This window comes from Pteropus alecto, unplaced genomic scaffold (assembly GCF_000325575.1).
Source record: "Pteropus alecto unplaced genomic scaffold, ASM32557v1 scaffold185, whole genome shotgun sequence".
Classification (NCBI taxonomy): Eukaryota; Metazoa; Chordata; class Mammalia; order Chiroptera; family Pteropodidae; genus Pteropus; species Pteropus alecto.
In genome coordinates this window covers 10,632,906-10,650,411 of record NW_006438088.1, presented here as the reverse complement: position 1 = coordinate 10,650,411, position 17,506 = coordinate 10,632,906, and the positions used below count along the sequence as shown (strand labels likewise).

At 36.6% G+C, this 17,506-nt stretch overlaps 1 protein-coding gene across 8 annotated transcripts in view; it reads right to left on the bottom strand.

Annotated features, from left to right (window-relative positions):
• Positions 1-17,506, bottom strand: part of AHI1 (Abelson helper integration site 1) — a 164,546-nt gene that overhangs the window by 14,487 nt on the left and 132,553 nt on the right. For all 8 annotated transcript variants that reach the window (XM_025049273.1, XM_015592141.2, XM_025049275.1 and 5 more), the window contains one exon: positions 945-1,000. In XM_025049273.1, the coding sequence (XP_024905041.1) occupies positions 945-1,000 (56 nt within the window). The remainder of the gene's footprint in view (positions 1-944; positions 1,001-17,506) is intronic.

Here is a 17,506-nt window from a genome sequence, read left to right as displayed (position 1 = left end):
ATACCATATAAAAATCATCTCTGTCTTTTATCTGTAGAATGAAATATTATCTTGTGAAATAATTTCATTGGATAATTCTTGTAAAGTAGACTATCATCCGAATCAGTATTTTTGAAGTGGAAGATAAATTCTTCTTCAAAACATCAAAGCATACAGCAAGGTTAATTTGCACAAATGTTTTCTTGAAGGAAATTCAGCAGGGACTCTCTTGTGCATGTGTGTAACCATGACCCACATGTATGTGGGGTGACAGAAGTGGGATGCGAGGGCACAATAGACACCTAAGCTGTTCAAGGCCACTGCACTCGTGTGATAGTTTGCTAGTGATGTGTGAATATGAAGTTTGAGCTTCAAATTAGGCACAAAATGGTCTGCAATGATAAAAATGGAGAAATATTTTGGAAATGTTTTTGATGTAATTTTTTGAGGTAAAAGTGGGATTTTCTATTTATGTATTAAGTGATACAGCAAGTACTAAATAAAAATACAAAAACTTTCCAGAGATCTTTTAAATATCTCAAAATAAATTGCTCAAATATTAGGCATTTGTTAAAAATATACAATGACAATGTTCTGGATGTTAGCTTTTTTCCCTTAATGCCTGAAAATAGGTATGTCATAATTTTTTTTAGCCACATACACTAGTTTTCAGTTAATGTCATTTCAAAATATCATTCAAATAAATAAAATGGGTCCACAAAAACAAATATTTAGTGTGATATTTTTATTTTCTTTAATATTATTTCTTAAAACTTTTTCATACACACCCTCAAAGTCCAACCATTAAAATATTCTCTTCAAACTGGCTAAACTCTTTTATAAATCAATTATCTGACATTTGACTTACAGTATGATGTTATAAAAAAAGAAATGAAGAAACTGTCCTTACTAAAACATCACAAATATTTATCACTGAAAATTATTTAGGAAGGAAAGTTGCTTACTGTGTCATAGATTCTGAGCCCCGTTTGAAGTCCTGAGACTTGTCCTTATTGACTGACTGTTGAAAGAAGGAAAAAAAAAAAACAAAAACGGTAAGTCAACAATTAGAGAAGACAACAGAGGTAACATTCGCATGCTGAAAACCCACCAACTTGCTGAATGAGGAGAGAATGCATGCCTATTCTTAACAAAAGCAAACCAGTAGTTCCCCGGATTAGGTACGCTATAAATAAAGTCAGCTTTCAGGTGTGTGGTAAGAGTCAGTTTTGAATCAGCCTAAATTAATCTAGCAATACAATATGGTATATTATTCAAGTTTTAAATTTACCTTTCAACATTGTATCTTTCTTTTGTAATCTTTTCAGTAAACTCTGTATTTTCATAATGATACTCACTGAACTATGTATAAAATTTTGAATCTGAAAGCTCTTTAACTCTACGAAATCTGTTCAGAGTATCTGTTTTATTAATGGCATCTCCAAGAGAAAAACAAACAAATAAGCACATTTAGTCGTGCCAGCTAATACTCTGAGTGTTAGATGGTTCTTGTAGAATATGAACATTAATTCCAAAGGGAAGTATACTGTGGAAAAATGGTGTTTGATATAAGACAGTACTTTATAAATCAACCCAATGCTGCCATAAAATAGACCGCAAATGTTTTTTACAGATAATTACAAGTTGTGGAAAGGACCCATTTAAAATTCACATAAAAATATAAATTGTTCCTATGTTAAAGTTTTGAAATAGACAAATGAAAGAGATATACTATGTCTAATTATTTAAATAAAAAACTCAAAAAACAAAAAAACAAAATGAAAGAAAAGGAGTACGCAACCTTCACTTTCCATCTTAACTTGTTGGATTAACTGTACCTTTCCTAGTCTTATCTGAATTAAAGCTTGTTTGGCCTTTCTGAATTTCCTCCTTCACAACCAGATTTCTGCAAGATCATTCTTCAGCAAGATTTGACACTGAATATTTTTACAACTGTTACTTTTCCAATCAAAAAGATTTTAAAAGGATATTGTGCTGTTCTGGGCCATAGTTATGTGATATTACTCCTAGCTATGTGGCATTAAATCAAGTATATAATAAAAACAAGAATTAAAGGACAAGAAGACTTGGTGATAAAAGGTGGATGTTATAATAACTGACCCAATTTCATAGAACGAAAGAAGCAATGACACCTTGATTTATAGATTCCAGTAAAGAGGATCTGACTCAGTTAAAATGTATTTGTGGAAAAAGTACAAAATTATGGAAAACTGAAATTCAAGGACTAATTCAGATTGCAGAATAGTTTACCTGCCTTCAACCCAACAGAGCGAGAAGCAAAAGAAAATCATCAAAACCTAACTCAAAAAGCGTAAGTCGTAACTGAATTTCTTCAGGTTTTTTTTTTTTCCAGACTTATGAAATAAATTTCAAGCATAGCAATGAAATTAAAGGTAAGATGCTTTATTCTTTACATGGTCTAAGCACTACTTTGCCCATGGCAAGACAAACATCTTACCATAAATATATTTACATACATGAAACTTTTGTAAAACTACTGGATTAAAAAAATTAACATAATGGCTCTAATCAGAATTTGAACTACTCTAGGGGTTGAGGAGAGAGATGTCAGACTGAATTACATGTCACTAAGTCAATGTTACTTTTAATTACTGTGACCTGGACAAATGAGTAATAATAACGTATTGCCAGGTGCAGGTCTCACCAAAAGTGCTTTTAATAGTCTGTTCATGTGAAATGGATGCTGCGATGTCCTCAGAAAGTTCATCTTAAGTAGGTTAAACACTGCCCCTACCATCTTCCCTACTGTATTATTGCATCGCTGTAGCTGGCATATCCAAAGGTGCATGATGCAAAGGTGGTTTAACTTGTGTTCAAAGCCTACGAATCCCAAACTAGTAGATAATTACACATTACAAAATTTTAACACTTATTTGTTAAAGGACAGTTAATTAGGACCAATACTTCACTTCTGAAGACCTTTACTCACTCATTCCTTGGACTCAGAAGCAGCAGTCATATGGGTAGTTATCCATGGAGGCAGAAGGAAGGGGAAGAAGGAGGTTTCTATGGGAGCTGTTTTATTTCACCTTTAAACAAAAAAGCCCCCAAGGCTATAATGCCATCAGCCCATAAGCACCACCCACCATCAACCAGGCCGAGCGGCATGACTGCCCTTCCTTCCCTGCTGTCCACACACACCACTCAGACAGCCTTTTCCTAACTTCACTTTCTCTTCACAGATACTCTTGATTTGGAGAGGAGGGGATCAAGAGAGGAAGAAGAGCAAAGCAAAGGTGAATGAAAGGAGCGGAATCTAGAGACTCCTGCTTCCCCAAACCTCATAACTTCCTGGTGAGGCTTTCAAATTTAGATGCAGTGAGACTTAAACATGAAAGGAATGATTAGTGGAATGACAGTGCTTCTACCGATTAAATGGATATTTTCCAGGAAGGAAAAAAACTCATAAGTAGCTTTGTAAGAGAAAAATGTTACATGCAAATAACTCACCCACATATTTCTATAAACTTGAAGAAAGAATGTAAAATTAGGTAATTGTTCAATTAACGATTGTTATAGCTAGCATACCAGCTTTAAATAAGGCAAATTTATGATACAGTATAGCTCTATTTTTACATGCTATATAACTCCAGATATATCTGCCTTTCATATAATATCCATAATTTGTTTATACCCACTTTGTAGGAATTTTTAAAAAGGAGACAGAGAAAAGAAAACAACAGTCAGGGTCGGTGGTTAAATTCTAGTCTTGGTTCTGTCATTAATTCCTGATGTAGCCTAACTAAGCCACTTCTCTTGGGGGTCTGTTTTTCACTTGAAAATGGAGAGCTGGGGCTCGGAATGAAAGCAGGAACTATCATGGCAGTGTTTTCATTTTACAGATGAGGAAATGGAGGCCCAGAGTCACCAAGGTCATACGAGTAGCCTAAAGGTTACAATCCTGTTTTCAAAAACGATTTAACAGCAAATCAATTTTTCAGGACAATTTCTTTCGAAAGCCTTATATAAACACGTAACGGTAGACTTACTCTAGGTGAAGCAAAGTTTGGTGGCCTGGCAAACCCTGCGTCCCTCTCCCACCCTGAGGAATAGGGCTCTACAGAGGAGAGTTTACGAATCACTGGACTAGACAAGCTCTTTCAGGTTTCCTCTATTGCTAAAATTCTGTTTGTATTATTTTACCATTTTAAATGTTCACGTTTGATGTTGATTCTCTGATTTTAGAATTTATTATTATGTCAGTTGCAACGGATGCTAAATCCTCCAATCATAATGCTTTTCCTTATTCCTCTGCACAAAGATGCAGTTTCAAGAAATATATTAAAAAGTGAAGACCTTCATTGTGATTCATGATTTGTGGTGTTGGATACTAATTGTGCCAGTTAAACAACAACAAGTCCTGGTGTTATGGAACACCACTGTGCTTGCTAGTTGCCCTGGGGATACAAAGCTGAGTAGGCTCAAAGAGCTTACCATCTAATGGAGAAAGGCATGCATACAACTGTCAAGGCAGGCGGAGACACATGCTATGATAAAGGTAAAAAGGAAATGTGTGGTAAAAAAAAGAACAGAAGCCTTGAATTGTAACTGGAGGCTTCTGAGAAGGCTTTACAGAAGAGGGAACATTTAGTTAGATCTTAAGGGATAAATTGAGATTCTGATAACTGGAGAAGCACCAAAAACTATACTTTTAGAGAAAACAGGGTGAGTAATGGTTTGGGCGCTGTGTCTGTAGGGCAGCGTACTCAGAAGGGTGTTTTGATGAGGAAAAGTAGCTGAAGACTTTTATTCAATCTTTGCCAGGTGGCACCTAGAAAAACTTAGAAGACTTAGACTTCATGGACAAAGGTAGAGCCAGCTAAGATTTCTGAGCTGGTAAGTCACATGACTTGATTTCTATTTTAGAAAGGAATCTCCAGTATGCAGGTAAAAGGTACATTGAAGACTGGAGAATAGAAGAGAGACTGCTTGCTGCAGGTGGGGGCCAAGGGGCTGTTTCATAGCAACACCCTGCCCAAGCTCTTCCCTCCCAGTTCACTCTAAAAAGCCTGGCCTCCCTTACTGTTTTCTCCTCTTTGTCCTTTTCATTCTTTATACTCCTCTATTTCCATGGATCCAACCAGCACATTTATGCCAATGACTTCCAAATTTTAACTTCTAAAACTAAATTCAGATCTCAAGTTTTCTCCATAATAATCTGGCAATCATTAGTTTTTACCTTATAAACATAGCAGTTTTTCTGAAAACACACTTGGATCCAAAAATTTTCATTAAAACTACCTTGCAAGTCTGAGTTTTCAAATCTCTCCAGAGTCCCGTAGATGCCTTTAAGATATCTGAAACTGGCTGCTGTATAAATGCTGAAAACTTCACATCGCAAAACTGAAGTTCTTCTTATATTCTTATATACAGGTGTTCAAATTAGAAACCTATTTTTCACCTTTTCCTTCTTATGAATTTAGTCATCCAATCCTAGTTTCTCATTATGTTTGGCTCGGATTACTGCAACAACCCTTCCCAGTCATACTCCCCCCAGTTCTGCTTTTGTCCAGTCTTCTTGGAACTTCTAGAATGAGCTTTTGGAACAACCAATCAAACTGATGTCATCGTCCATGCTTTAAATTCTTCACTGGCCCTCTACTACCTTTAGGATAAAATCCAGCTCTTTAACATGCCATACAAAGACCTTCTCAATCTTGTCCACTTGTTCAGATTCAGCTGGGTTTTTTTTGTTGTTGTTGTTGTTTTTGCATTTTTTTAATAATAATTTTTTATTTTTCAACTACAGTTGGCATACTGTATTAGTTTCAGGTGTACAACATAGTGATCAGATATTTATATAACTTATGTAAAGCTGTTTTTTAACTTTGCATCCATGATGAAATATTTGTGGTGGCCCCAGCGTACCATGCCTTATAGTAGATATATGCCCAATGTGCCTGGAATGCCCTTTCTCCCATAATACTCAATTTAGAAATCAATTGTTCTAGAAAGCCTTTGCTGACCTCATTAAGCTTAGGAGCCAGGGTTACAGATGTAGAATACATCAAAGTAATGTTTGAAATGATAAGGGTAGAAAGGACCATCCAGAAAAAAATGTTAGAGAAAAAATAAAAAACAACAACAACAAAAAAGACGTAGCATATATTTTGTTGAAGGCTTGTATTATAGTGGCAGGTAAAGCCAGAGGATGAGAGAGGAAGTGGAGAGGTAAGTGCAGTGTTAAAAAGTTAAGGAAAGGGAAAAAGCAGAAACGATGGTGGGAAAGACCCAGAATACTGGGGTATGGAGCATTTCTTTACGTGGTCTGTAAACTGCTGGATTTGGTCCTTCCCTCTGTCTCATGCTTCATCCCTTGTCCCTTCCCCGTGACCAGCTGGTTTTTCAGTTTCTCGATGATAAGTATTTCTGGTTACTTTAGGGCTTTTGCACATACGGTTTCTAATGCCTGAAATGTATCCTCCAGCCCACCTGTCTCCCACGTAAAAACTAACCCAACCACTTCTCACCACATGGCCTCATAGCTTCCTTCGCTATATTTTTACTGCTTATATGTTTAGTTTTGTGACACGTTAATTAGTTACTTTCATTCATTAGACTGTAAGTTCTATAACTGGAAGGACTATTTCTGTTTAATTCACCATTATACCATCCATACAATATTCCACACCACAGTGCTTGGGGAAACAGCAGACATTCAATATACACGTGTTGAATGGATAAATAATGAAGATGTCAAAGGGCTGGAGGAGTGAGGATGGGGAATCACCGATGGGGATCAGTGAGGGCTAGAAAAATGTGGGAGGAGAAAATGACCAAAATACAAGTGGAGAGGTCAGCCTCAGATAGGAAGGGCACTTCTTCCTGGAGATATGAAAGTAGCTGGAGAAGGAAGGTGAAATTACAGAAATACAGAGAGTGGCAATGTGAAAGACATTAATGTTGGATGCCTTCTCTTCAAGAAAGCATGGAGACAAAGCCAACTTGGAGTAAGAGGTTAGGAGCTTGAAGAAGGTGGACACATTCTTTTGACCAGGAATGTGGTAGGGAGTCAGTCAGGAAAAAAGAACAACAGATGATCAAGACCATGGGCCTCACTGAGGCTGAGATCACAAATATGACACACAGACAACCAATACGATTATGTGATTTTTCTTTAGCAATGATAAAATTCCAGAGCAGAAGTGAGAAAAATGGACAACTGATTTATCCCCAGGCCTGGGGACTGGTAAGACAAGTATGCCAAGTCACACACTCCAAGTGCTTTGTATGTATCTGGCATCAGATAAAAATTGCATCCATGCATTCATTTCCTAGTGGTCTAAGTGACTTGATTTGGGGAGAGTGAAAACTGACTGCAGATAATCAAGAAGGCAGGAAACATCAGAATGTCACCCCTGTAAACTAAAGAAGCATTTGGCTCATCCACTTCCTCTTTTGTGATGGGAGATGATGGAAGGAAACTGAAGAGACTGAAGGAGACCTGACAGTTTTATGAAGTCCACTGTCACCCTTTGTGCACTAGTGAACATCTGCCTGTGTGCAACTATATCACTGCTGGTATCTCTGACGGGGATCAGGTCTGACTTGGGAGAGTAAGAAGCACCTCAGTACAACTGCTCCTATCTGTTTATTCAGATGTTTTTAACTTTTTGATACCTGCTTTGCACTACATGCTGGGAATCCAATTTTGAACAAGGTATTTCCTGTCTTCAATGAACTTTTAGCTCTTTTATTTCTATCCAAAGAGGAAGAAATAGGAAAGTTATACACATGAGCCATGCTAGGAGTGGTAGTAGGTTACACTTTTCCTTTTGACCCAATTCCCTTTGCCTGGACTTTTCCTTCTTCATTCTTTATTATAAAGACTTAGAGGTTTTAAAAAACAACAATGTGTACTTTTAAATAAAGTTTCAAAATAACAGCTGACCTTCATTATTTGTGGGTTCCCTACTTGCAAATTTGCATAATTACTAAAACTTATTAGTAACCCCCCAATTGATACTTGCGATGCTTCTACAGTCATTTAAATATATACACAGGCAGAGTGGTAAAAAAAATTGAGCTGTTCAATGTACACATTCCCAGTTGAGGTAGGAATATTAGAAACTTGTAATGCTTTGGAATATTTCTAATGCTGCCTGGTTTCAGATCTCATATTGTGAACAAGTATCCTTTTTGTGGTTTATTTAGTGCCATATTTTTTGTATTTTTGTGCTTTTTGTTGGCTATTTTGCTGTTTAAGACTACCCCTTAAGTATAGAGTTGAAGTGCTATCTAGTGTGATTAAGTGCAAGAGGCTGATGTGCCTTACAGATAAAATATGTGTGCTAGTTAAGCTCTGCTCAGGCACAATAGTGCTGTTAAGGTATGAGTTTGATTTTAATGAACCAATGAGATATATTAAATAAAGTGCCTTTAAACAGAACATGTATAAAACAAGGTTATGATTGACTGATGAAAATGTTGTGACCACAGATTCACAGGAACCTAATCCCTGTATTTCCCCTAAAAGCAATGATTCAGTGTCCACGGTGAATTTTATAGAATATAACTGCATTTTAATGAGAATCGACTGTATGTTTTTTTTAGCATGGCTTCTGTGCATCCACCAAATTACTATGTTACTGTTCTTAGTTGCTACCTTTAGTCTTATTCTTGACATAGCTATGAAGTTTTGAGGAGCTCTGTCTCAATTAAATCATAATCATTATTAAGAATATTGTATATGTAAAGTACTAAGGTAGAGCTTGGTGGGAATACAACCATTGTAAAGTTGATTCCCATTGGTTTCACATAACTATGTGTAATGGCTTATAGACTGCTATATATTCAGGTCAATTGGAAGTTTGTATTTAGAGATCAAGGGGCTTTAAGTAGATATATTATTCCTCTAATGAGATTGGAAGAACATTCTCTAACAAAATTCCATAACTCTTAGGCCTACAAAGGAGGTTTTCAGAAATACAATGGAGGATCTGCCAAAGATTAGCATGTTTAGGGTAGGGTCTGGGCATTTTCTTTTTTTTTAAGTTAACATTTTTAATTTATAACATTATGTAAGTCACCATACAACTGAACCCTTTACCCGTTTCGTCCTCCTTCAACTGCCTTTCTCCCTTTCTGGTAACCACTGACTTGTTGTTTGCCTCTACAAATTTTTTTGGATTGATCATTTTTTAAAAATATATTTCATATATAAGTGAAATCATGCAGTATTTGTCTTTTTACTTCTGATTTATTCCACTTAGCATAATACCCTCAAGATCTGTCCATGCTGTCGCATATGGCAAGATTTCACCTTTTATGGCTGAGTAGTATTCCATTATGTACACACACACACATGCACATATACACACATGGCACATCTTTACCCATTCATTTGTGAATGGACACTTAGGTCTGTTTCCATTTCATGGTTATTATAAATAATGCTGCAATAAAACAGGTGTGTGGGCATGGAAATTTTTATATAATGGCTCAAGGTGATTCTGAGGCATAGCAGTTTGAGAACCATTAATCTGCAATATATCAAACTGGCAATCTGTGGGGGTAAGAGAGCTCAGAACCAGTTCTTGACCTGCATGTCTGAAGCTGACTTAGGGAATATAGCTTAGTAGCCAATGAGCACGGATTGCTGTGATTCCCACTATCTCTTCCTCTTCTTTCTTTCTCTTGTTTTGAATCTTGATTTTACCAAACCTTCCCATCAAAGATTTTGATTTCTCTCCCAACAAACAATGTTAAATGGCCACAGTGAGGCTGAGGCTCATAATTTAGCAAGGACAAATGTACGTACAAATAATGTGGCACTGAGGTAAGCAGTGATAAATGCAGTGAAAGACAATATGCTACAAAATATGGGAGAAAAAGACATTCCTCTGACCAAGTGGAGATTCTGGAAACTCTGGAGCCCAATCTAAATGCCTGATTCATTAAGCAAAGGAAATAAATGGCAGTCGAGAGATATCTAAATTTAATTAAGATACATTTTACATAAACTCATCATGTTGAGCCTCAGATAGCTGGCTGGATACATCTTTATGTAAAATTATTTTTAAGTAGGGTAATCTATACATCATTACTACTACTCATATATTTGCCAGTAATGGAATAATGAAAGCAAAATTTTGTTAGCAGAATCTTAGAATAAGAAAAACTGTAATTTAAGGAAAAACACATATATCCACACACGGTATTATATATTATGTATTTTTCTATTAAAGTAGAATAGTTCTCACTTGGGGGTGGGGTGGTGCTTTTGACTCACAGGGGAATTTTGGCAATGTCTGGAAGATACTGTAGATTATTATAACTGGAGCGGGGGGTGGTTAGTGCTTCCGGCATTGGGTAGAGAGGGGATGGGAATGCTGCTAAATGTCCTACAACGTCAACGTATTCCCCCTAAACAAAGAATTATCTAGCCCCAGTAAAGAGAGAAACCTTGAGAAACCTTGGCATGCTTGACAGAACAGAGGACAGCAGAGTTTGGGTATCACAGAACTTCCAAAAAAAAGTCACGCTGATTGTCAAGATAGGACACAGGGTGATTGATGATAATCAATTCTGCCACTATCTAGAGGACACATTACTACTGGGAATGATGAGAGGGAACTTCTCCCAATAACACCTTTGACATTTTAGATCTGTAATAGATTATTAGAGGGATGTTACCCATATTTAGGTTAATCTTTGAAAATATAATCACGAAGCATAAACACCATATTATTCTATCAAACAATGCTTAAAGTCACTGTCAGAGAAAGTACTACTGGGCCAAGGAGGACACTGGTTTGACCCAGTACAACACTTACTTTATACTTTCATGTATACTCTTTATTCAAAGATTAAAATTTATACTTGCCTTCTCAGAGTCATGAAGGAATGTCCTATGAATACTTATCAATGGTTTATTGGAACAACTATGAACTCTTTGAGAGTTTATATTATTCTCTAAACTGAATTTTCATGCAAGATTTGTATAAAAAAATGAGATGTGATAGAGCCTGGGCTCAGAGACTCATATCAGCTGAACAATTAGTGGGTTGCTAAAAATGGAAAACGATCTCACTCATGTTATTTTGTGTAAATTTTAAGTAGCGTGAGTTAGGAAGACATTGAGGAAATGACGCATTCTCCAAATCTAGTTTTGTGGTAGAGGCTACATACAGAGGGATTCTCTCACAGCTTATTTATTTCAGAACTACTAGCAGTTATCTAGGTCTTGCCCTCAGGTTAGATAAACAGAGAAGACAGGCAGTCTGTGGGGGTCTCACTTTTTGAGGGTAAGAGGGTCCTGGAAACATGGAGGCGAATTGCTCAAAGTAGCAAGGAACTTAGCTGCTGGGGGGAAGAGACAAAGCAGAGGCCGAGGTACATATGTCACGTATGATGGCTGAGGCAAAGGTGTAAAAGGGGAACAAGTAGCAGAACTGGTCACCAGACCCTTAAGAAAAGTCCAGACCTCATGAGTTCCTTTCAGGGTGAGAGATTCTGGAGGCTTCTAAAGTTCCTCTGTGTACAACAGTCAGTCTTTATTGTCGGGGGGTGAAATCTGTGGGTGTGAGGTGACTTACGCTGGCTTTGCTGTCACATCACTTTCTTTGTGAGACACAGATATTTTTTAAGTGTAAATGACATTTTTTGAAATTAATATTTTTTCCTCAAAATACTTATAAGTTATTGAAACAAATTATGGGGGAAAAACATATATATATATAAGTATTGCCTACACTGATACTCTTCATGGGACACAAATAAGTACTAAAGTTTTATTTATAAGATTTTGATTTTGTTCTCTTCAGCTAAAGGAAGTAAACTTCCTTTAGCTTAAAGCAAATCAAAGGATAAATTAATTTTATCTATTTAATAACAAATTAGAGATAAATCAACTACATTTTCTTTGATAAACAGAATTACTAAGTAAAAAATATAATTTGATACTATTCTTTAGCAATAGGAAGGAGGCAATAATAATTATGATTGTATTTTCAATGGCTTAGTGTATATTAGCTAACTTCTAGGTATTTGAAAAATCTGCTTTGCCATACCCAAAATAACCACTATCCCTTATAAATGTGTTGTTGGGCTTAACATAGTAGTAAAATCATATTATTTCTATAGTTAAGAATAAGTCAGATGAACCCCTGGTACAAGGACCAGTAAATGGAAAAACATTTTTCTCTACATGAAGTAATTTTTTAAAATAGTGATACATGGCACAATTAATGCAGGTTTTATGGACTGTCTACTTTTGGGATGAAGAGGGTAAATGAAAATTAGATATTTTATAGAATAAGACAGACATGGGTACACAAGGGGGACTTATTTATTGCCTAGTGTTTTTCTGGGAAGCTGACAGCATTACCAATGTAAAATTTGGTGTGCATTTGTGTTTGGCTGGAAGAGGAACTACCATGGAGTTATTTGATGCTTTGGGGTTCTCTGTTCTTGTTTTGGACTAGACAAGAAAGCAGCTGTTCCTGAATATAACTTGAGTCTGCACTCTGGTTTGGGAGCCAGCCCTCTTTTGAATGAACCCAGCCTGCTATCACTGGCTCTACATGCTAAGTAAAAAACTGAAAAGAATTAACCCTTGTCATGTGAAGAAATGAGCTATGTGGATATTTTTATAATTGCCTTAGGATAGCAAAACTAATAACTATTCTTCATTTGATGAGTTTTTAGCAAAAGACATAAGCAAAAACATCACAGTAATTTCTCCACATTCACAGATATAATCTAACATTCCTGTGTATAATTATTATATCTGGCATTTAAAAAATAAACATACTCATTTCTTCATATGACAAGAGTTAATTATTTTCAATGTTAAAACATTTATAGAAGGTAGAGGGTAATTTCCACTTCGGGTTTTTTTTTTTAATAAAAAAAAGGAAACCAAGCATTCTCAGAAATTAAAAAAAAAACAAACAAAACAACAATTGGTCATTTTAGTAACTTAAAACTGTTAAAAAAACAGAATTGTTTATGCTAATAAGATGTCCAAGATGTATTGTGAAAGAAAAACATCAGAATATTAAGTATAATCCTAGTTTCATCAAAACAAAGACTAGACAAAAATAAAGACATGTATATTTATATATGCAGAGAATATTTTTAATAGGAAATGCAAGTTAGAGTGAACATGAAATTAGTAGGATGGCATTTTATTTTTCATTTACACTATTCTTTATTGGTTGAATCTGTTTAAACTATGAGTATATACTACTTTAAAAAAACAACCTAAAATAATTAAAAAATTTAAAAAAAAGAGTTTTAACAACTTTCGTCCCCAAATAAATGATACAGATTAATGCACAGGGTAGCAAAAATAAAGTTTTTTTTTTTAAAAAGGTCCAAGATATGAACACAAATAAACCAAGGTTGTTGGCATTACTTTTTTTTTAAAGCTTGTGAGTTTCTTTCCTCCCTATTAGTACAGATATTCTTTTCCCTAATAGATATTAAATTTATAGCACACCATTTATAAACAATGTTCTTCAATGATCTCGAGGAAAACAGTCTCCTACTCTCATTCCCCTGTAGCATAGCTAATTATTGATTTGTTTGCAGACCCTCTGACCCACTGTAGAGAATCACCAAGAAAAGCCTGTCTCCTCCTCCTGCAGTGGAAGAGCAAATGCTGCCATCACCCACTAACATTTCAATGAACCAGATGAAATACTGGAAGGGACCTGGCACATTTTGCAACAGAAACAGGTGTGTTCCACTTGGAAGAACTTAAGAAGATTTAGCAGCTGCCAAGCTATTAAAAGGTATAATTTTACTTCTTATTCTATAGTTTGAATAGAAATAATTTAGAAAGAAAGAAAACCATTGAGGGGGTTTCTTTCCTTTTTTTCCTTAAAAAGTACAGAGAATATAATTCTAAAGACTGCCACATGAATAGGGTGGGGTACAACAAAACAAACAGAATAGGGATGTAAAAGACCGCTGTGACACAAAATGTGGCCAGCTGTGCAGGTAACAGCTGTCTGTCAGTCACTAAGTGGAGCTCCTAATTAGGAGTGTCATTCTAAAACTCTTTTAATTTTCTGGATCTTGATTTCCTCATCTATAAAATGAAGGAATTAACTGGAATCTCTAAGGTTCCTTCTGTCACCAAATCTATAATTCCATGAACTTAAAATCCTCCTCTTCTAGTCACTTATCAGAGACAACTTTTCATGTTTTTTAAAAACATATCTTACACATGACTATACAAATAAAACTTGTATACAAAATTAAACATCTAATAGAATTTGTGGTAGGTTTATAAGCAGGATTTTGATAAAATCAAACCATATGTTTTCTGATAAAGGAACTAACCTGAAGAAATGCAACTCTGCCAGGTGCTCATGAAGCACATTTCTCAAGGGTTGGTTGTTTGTGTCGTGACTCAGAGTGTACCTGAGGCATTCTGATTACCTGGGGCAGCATTACTGTTTCTCAGGAACTTCTTTTTAATAAGTGTGGAACATTCTTCATACTTTCTTCCACAGAGAAGTAAAACATGGTCTAACTATACATGTGGTACATTCCTGAGGAAAAATATATGTAGGAGTCTATTCTAACACATGGATTTGGATACGGTAGATAAAATCATATTCTTCAAAAGAAATCTATGCATCTTAAACTTTAAAGCCCAATTTGCGTTCCATCTCCTCCATGAGAACCTTTCTATTCTCTTGCCCAAATGGATTCTTATCCTTGGCAACTTCCTTGCTTTACCTATTTTATATTTTTCAAATGTTTTACTTGCATGTTTGCAAGTTCCTTGAGATCTATTAAAATTAGGGTCTGGGCAGCAGTGGGATTTCAGCTTGAAAGGTCAAGTTAGATATTGGAGAAGTGGCCTACTGTGATATGAATATGAAGGTGAATATGAAGGTGTATTTTAAGCATGAAGATCAGTCTGTGAGAGGAAAAGGCACAATAAATCAAACGAGTAACTAGAGTTAAATTAAGGCTATTATATGGTCTTTTAAGTAGAGGAGTGGTACAGGCAGTGAGAACTAGAGAGCCCTGGAAGTAGGCCTCTATTCACAGCAACACAGGTGCATCGGGAGGGGGAAGGGGCAATGCCAACTTCACAGACACCCACAGAGTTCCTTATATCTCCTCTGGCAGAAGCAGAATTAGTTCAAGGCTATTGGACAGAAACACACAGAGGCGGGAGTTATGTAACCCCAATTTCAAAGGTCAGCATGACACAACATCAGGGACACCATTAGGCCCCTACAAGTAAAGACTGTGTCTTTCATAGCATCTCACACAGTTCTTGGCATAGACTACAAATACTGTTAGCTGTCGCAATGACTCCCTACGCCAGTGTTATAAATACATTCATTGCACTAAATATCTTTAGGTTGTAAATTTACATTAGAATCTAAATTCTTAAATCTGGTGAATTCCAAACAATGGATAATATTCCACATGTAGCATTTGTAATAATCAAATTCCTTGCCAATCCTTTCAACTCTATCCATTGTAGTTGCCAGGCTGTCATAGGCAACTATCATTCTATATCTTTGCTGTATGCGAAACTGGATTTTACCAAGAAACCATTTTTCTTTCAGTTCTTTGCAGGACAGACTGTCCATTCTCATATAATCCAACCATGACCATGGGGCCTGGAGTTAACACTGGCCCCTTAGCTCTCTTTTGCTGATATTAGACTATTATCTTTTCAAAGCTGTCCCCCTTGGGTGCCTTCACACCTGGCTATGAGACTCTCTATCTTTGCAGCTGTTACCTTCAGACATTGTGGTCATTCCAATGGGATAGTTCTCAATGTTGGCTGCACAGTAAATTAACACAGAAAGCTTCTGAAACTTACCGACACTGAGGTTCCACTCCAGACCAGTTAAATCAATTTGTGGGTGTGGGGACAAGCATCAATATTTATTTTTTAAATTTCTTAGGTGATTTCAATGTGAAGACAAAGTTGAAATATCTGCTCTACCACAAGAATTAAGGACTTCACCACTTGGTTCAGTGTTCCCTTTACCCCAGCTCTTGCAATCATCCTGGAATTTTAATGCTCAAGAGAACAACTTGTCCGACATCCAGTCCTAGTTCCTTGGCCGGCTCAATTCTAATAACACATCCTTCAATTTCATTTCGGCTCTTATATACAACTTTGTGAATTTATCATAACCTCAAATACCTAACTTCTAAATAGTAATTGGGCAAGTTACTTGATTTATAGGGCATAGTTCCAGTTTAACTGCTTTACGGCGTGACACTATGCCTCCATCTGAATTACTGCAATCTTGCAGAGAACCCTGCTTTCTAAGTTGGCCAGTCTTCTGATTCCACATCCTTTCCAATCTGCCTGATCTTCCATAGTGTGTCACTCCAGTAACTCTCACCAATGTTATCAAGTCTCTTATCCTCTTGGCCTTGATTACACTCACAAATCCAATTGTGTATCAAACCAAATCTGCCTTCTCCACTGCTATGTCCTAGATGCTGAGCACTACTGAAGAAAAAAATCCAACTACACAGAATTATGTCCCTTACATTTTAATGGCATCCAAAGGGCAGCTCCCAGAGCTCCTCAGGAATCCCTTTATATGTCTCAAACGAACTCTGCTCCTGCCGTCCTTACAGGTAGGGACTACCTTACTGTTCTAATGGTCACTACTCTTCTTCTCACCTCACATCTTTTGCCCTCATATTTGAAGTGAACCTTCCTTTTTGTTTTTGAGAACAAAAGGTATCCTTAACTTATGGACTTACATTTTATTAACTTATCTGCATGCTCATTCATATTTATCTGTCTCAGAGGGTTATTGCTCTAAGCTCAGCACTGCTGACATTTTTGGCCACATAATCCCTTGTTGAGGTGGGCTGTCCTGTGCATTCTAGGATGTTGAGCAACATCTGTGACCTCTACTCACTAGATGCCAGTAGTATCCCTCTCCTTGCAGATATTTGCAAAATAATCCAACATCACTCATCGCTAATCACAACCAATCAATCATACCCCTCCCCTTCATCCCCATTAGTTTAGAATTTTATATTTTATTTTGATGGATTCCTAACTAATTTCTCTGTCCCAGGTCTTAGCTACCTATAATCCAACCACAATGCTGCCACTAGAATGGTACTGTTAAGATGAAAACATGTCCATGTCACTCCCTTGATTACCTTCTCCAGGGAATCCCCTTTGCCTGAAGGATACAACCTAAGCCGTCTTAGCAGAGTATACTAGGCTCTCTGTGGCCTGACTCCTGCATTTCTCTTATCCTTCTCTAAACATAACCACACTGTACCACAACTTATTCAAGTTATTCCCTCTGCTAGAATGTTTTTTCTCAGATCATCTATCTACCTAGCACATACTTTTTTATCCTATAAGCCTCAGCTCAAGCGTGACCTCCTCTGGGAAGTCTTTCTGGACTTCCCAGGGCAGATTTAGAGGGTTTCTTCCTGTGTATTTCGAATACACTGTGCACGTCTTCATTACAGTTCTTACCACAGTCAGTTAGAGTTGCCTACTTGCTGGTGTCTCACC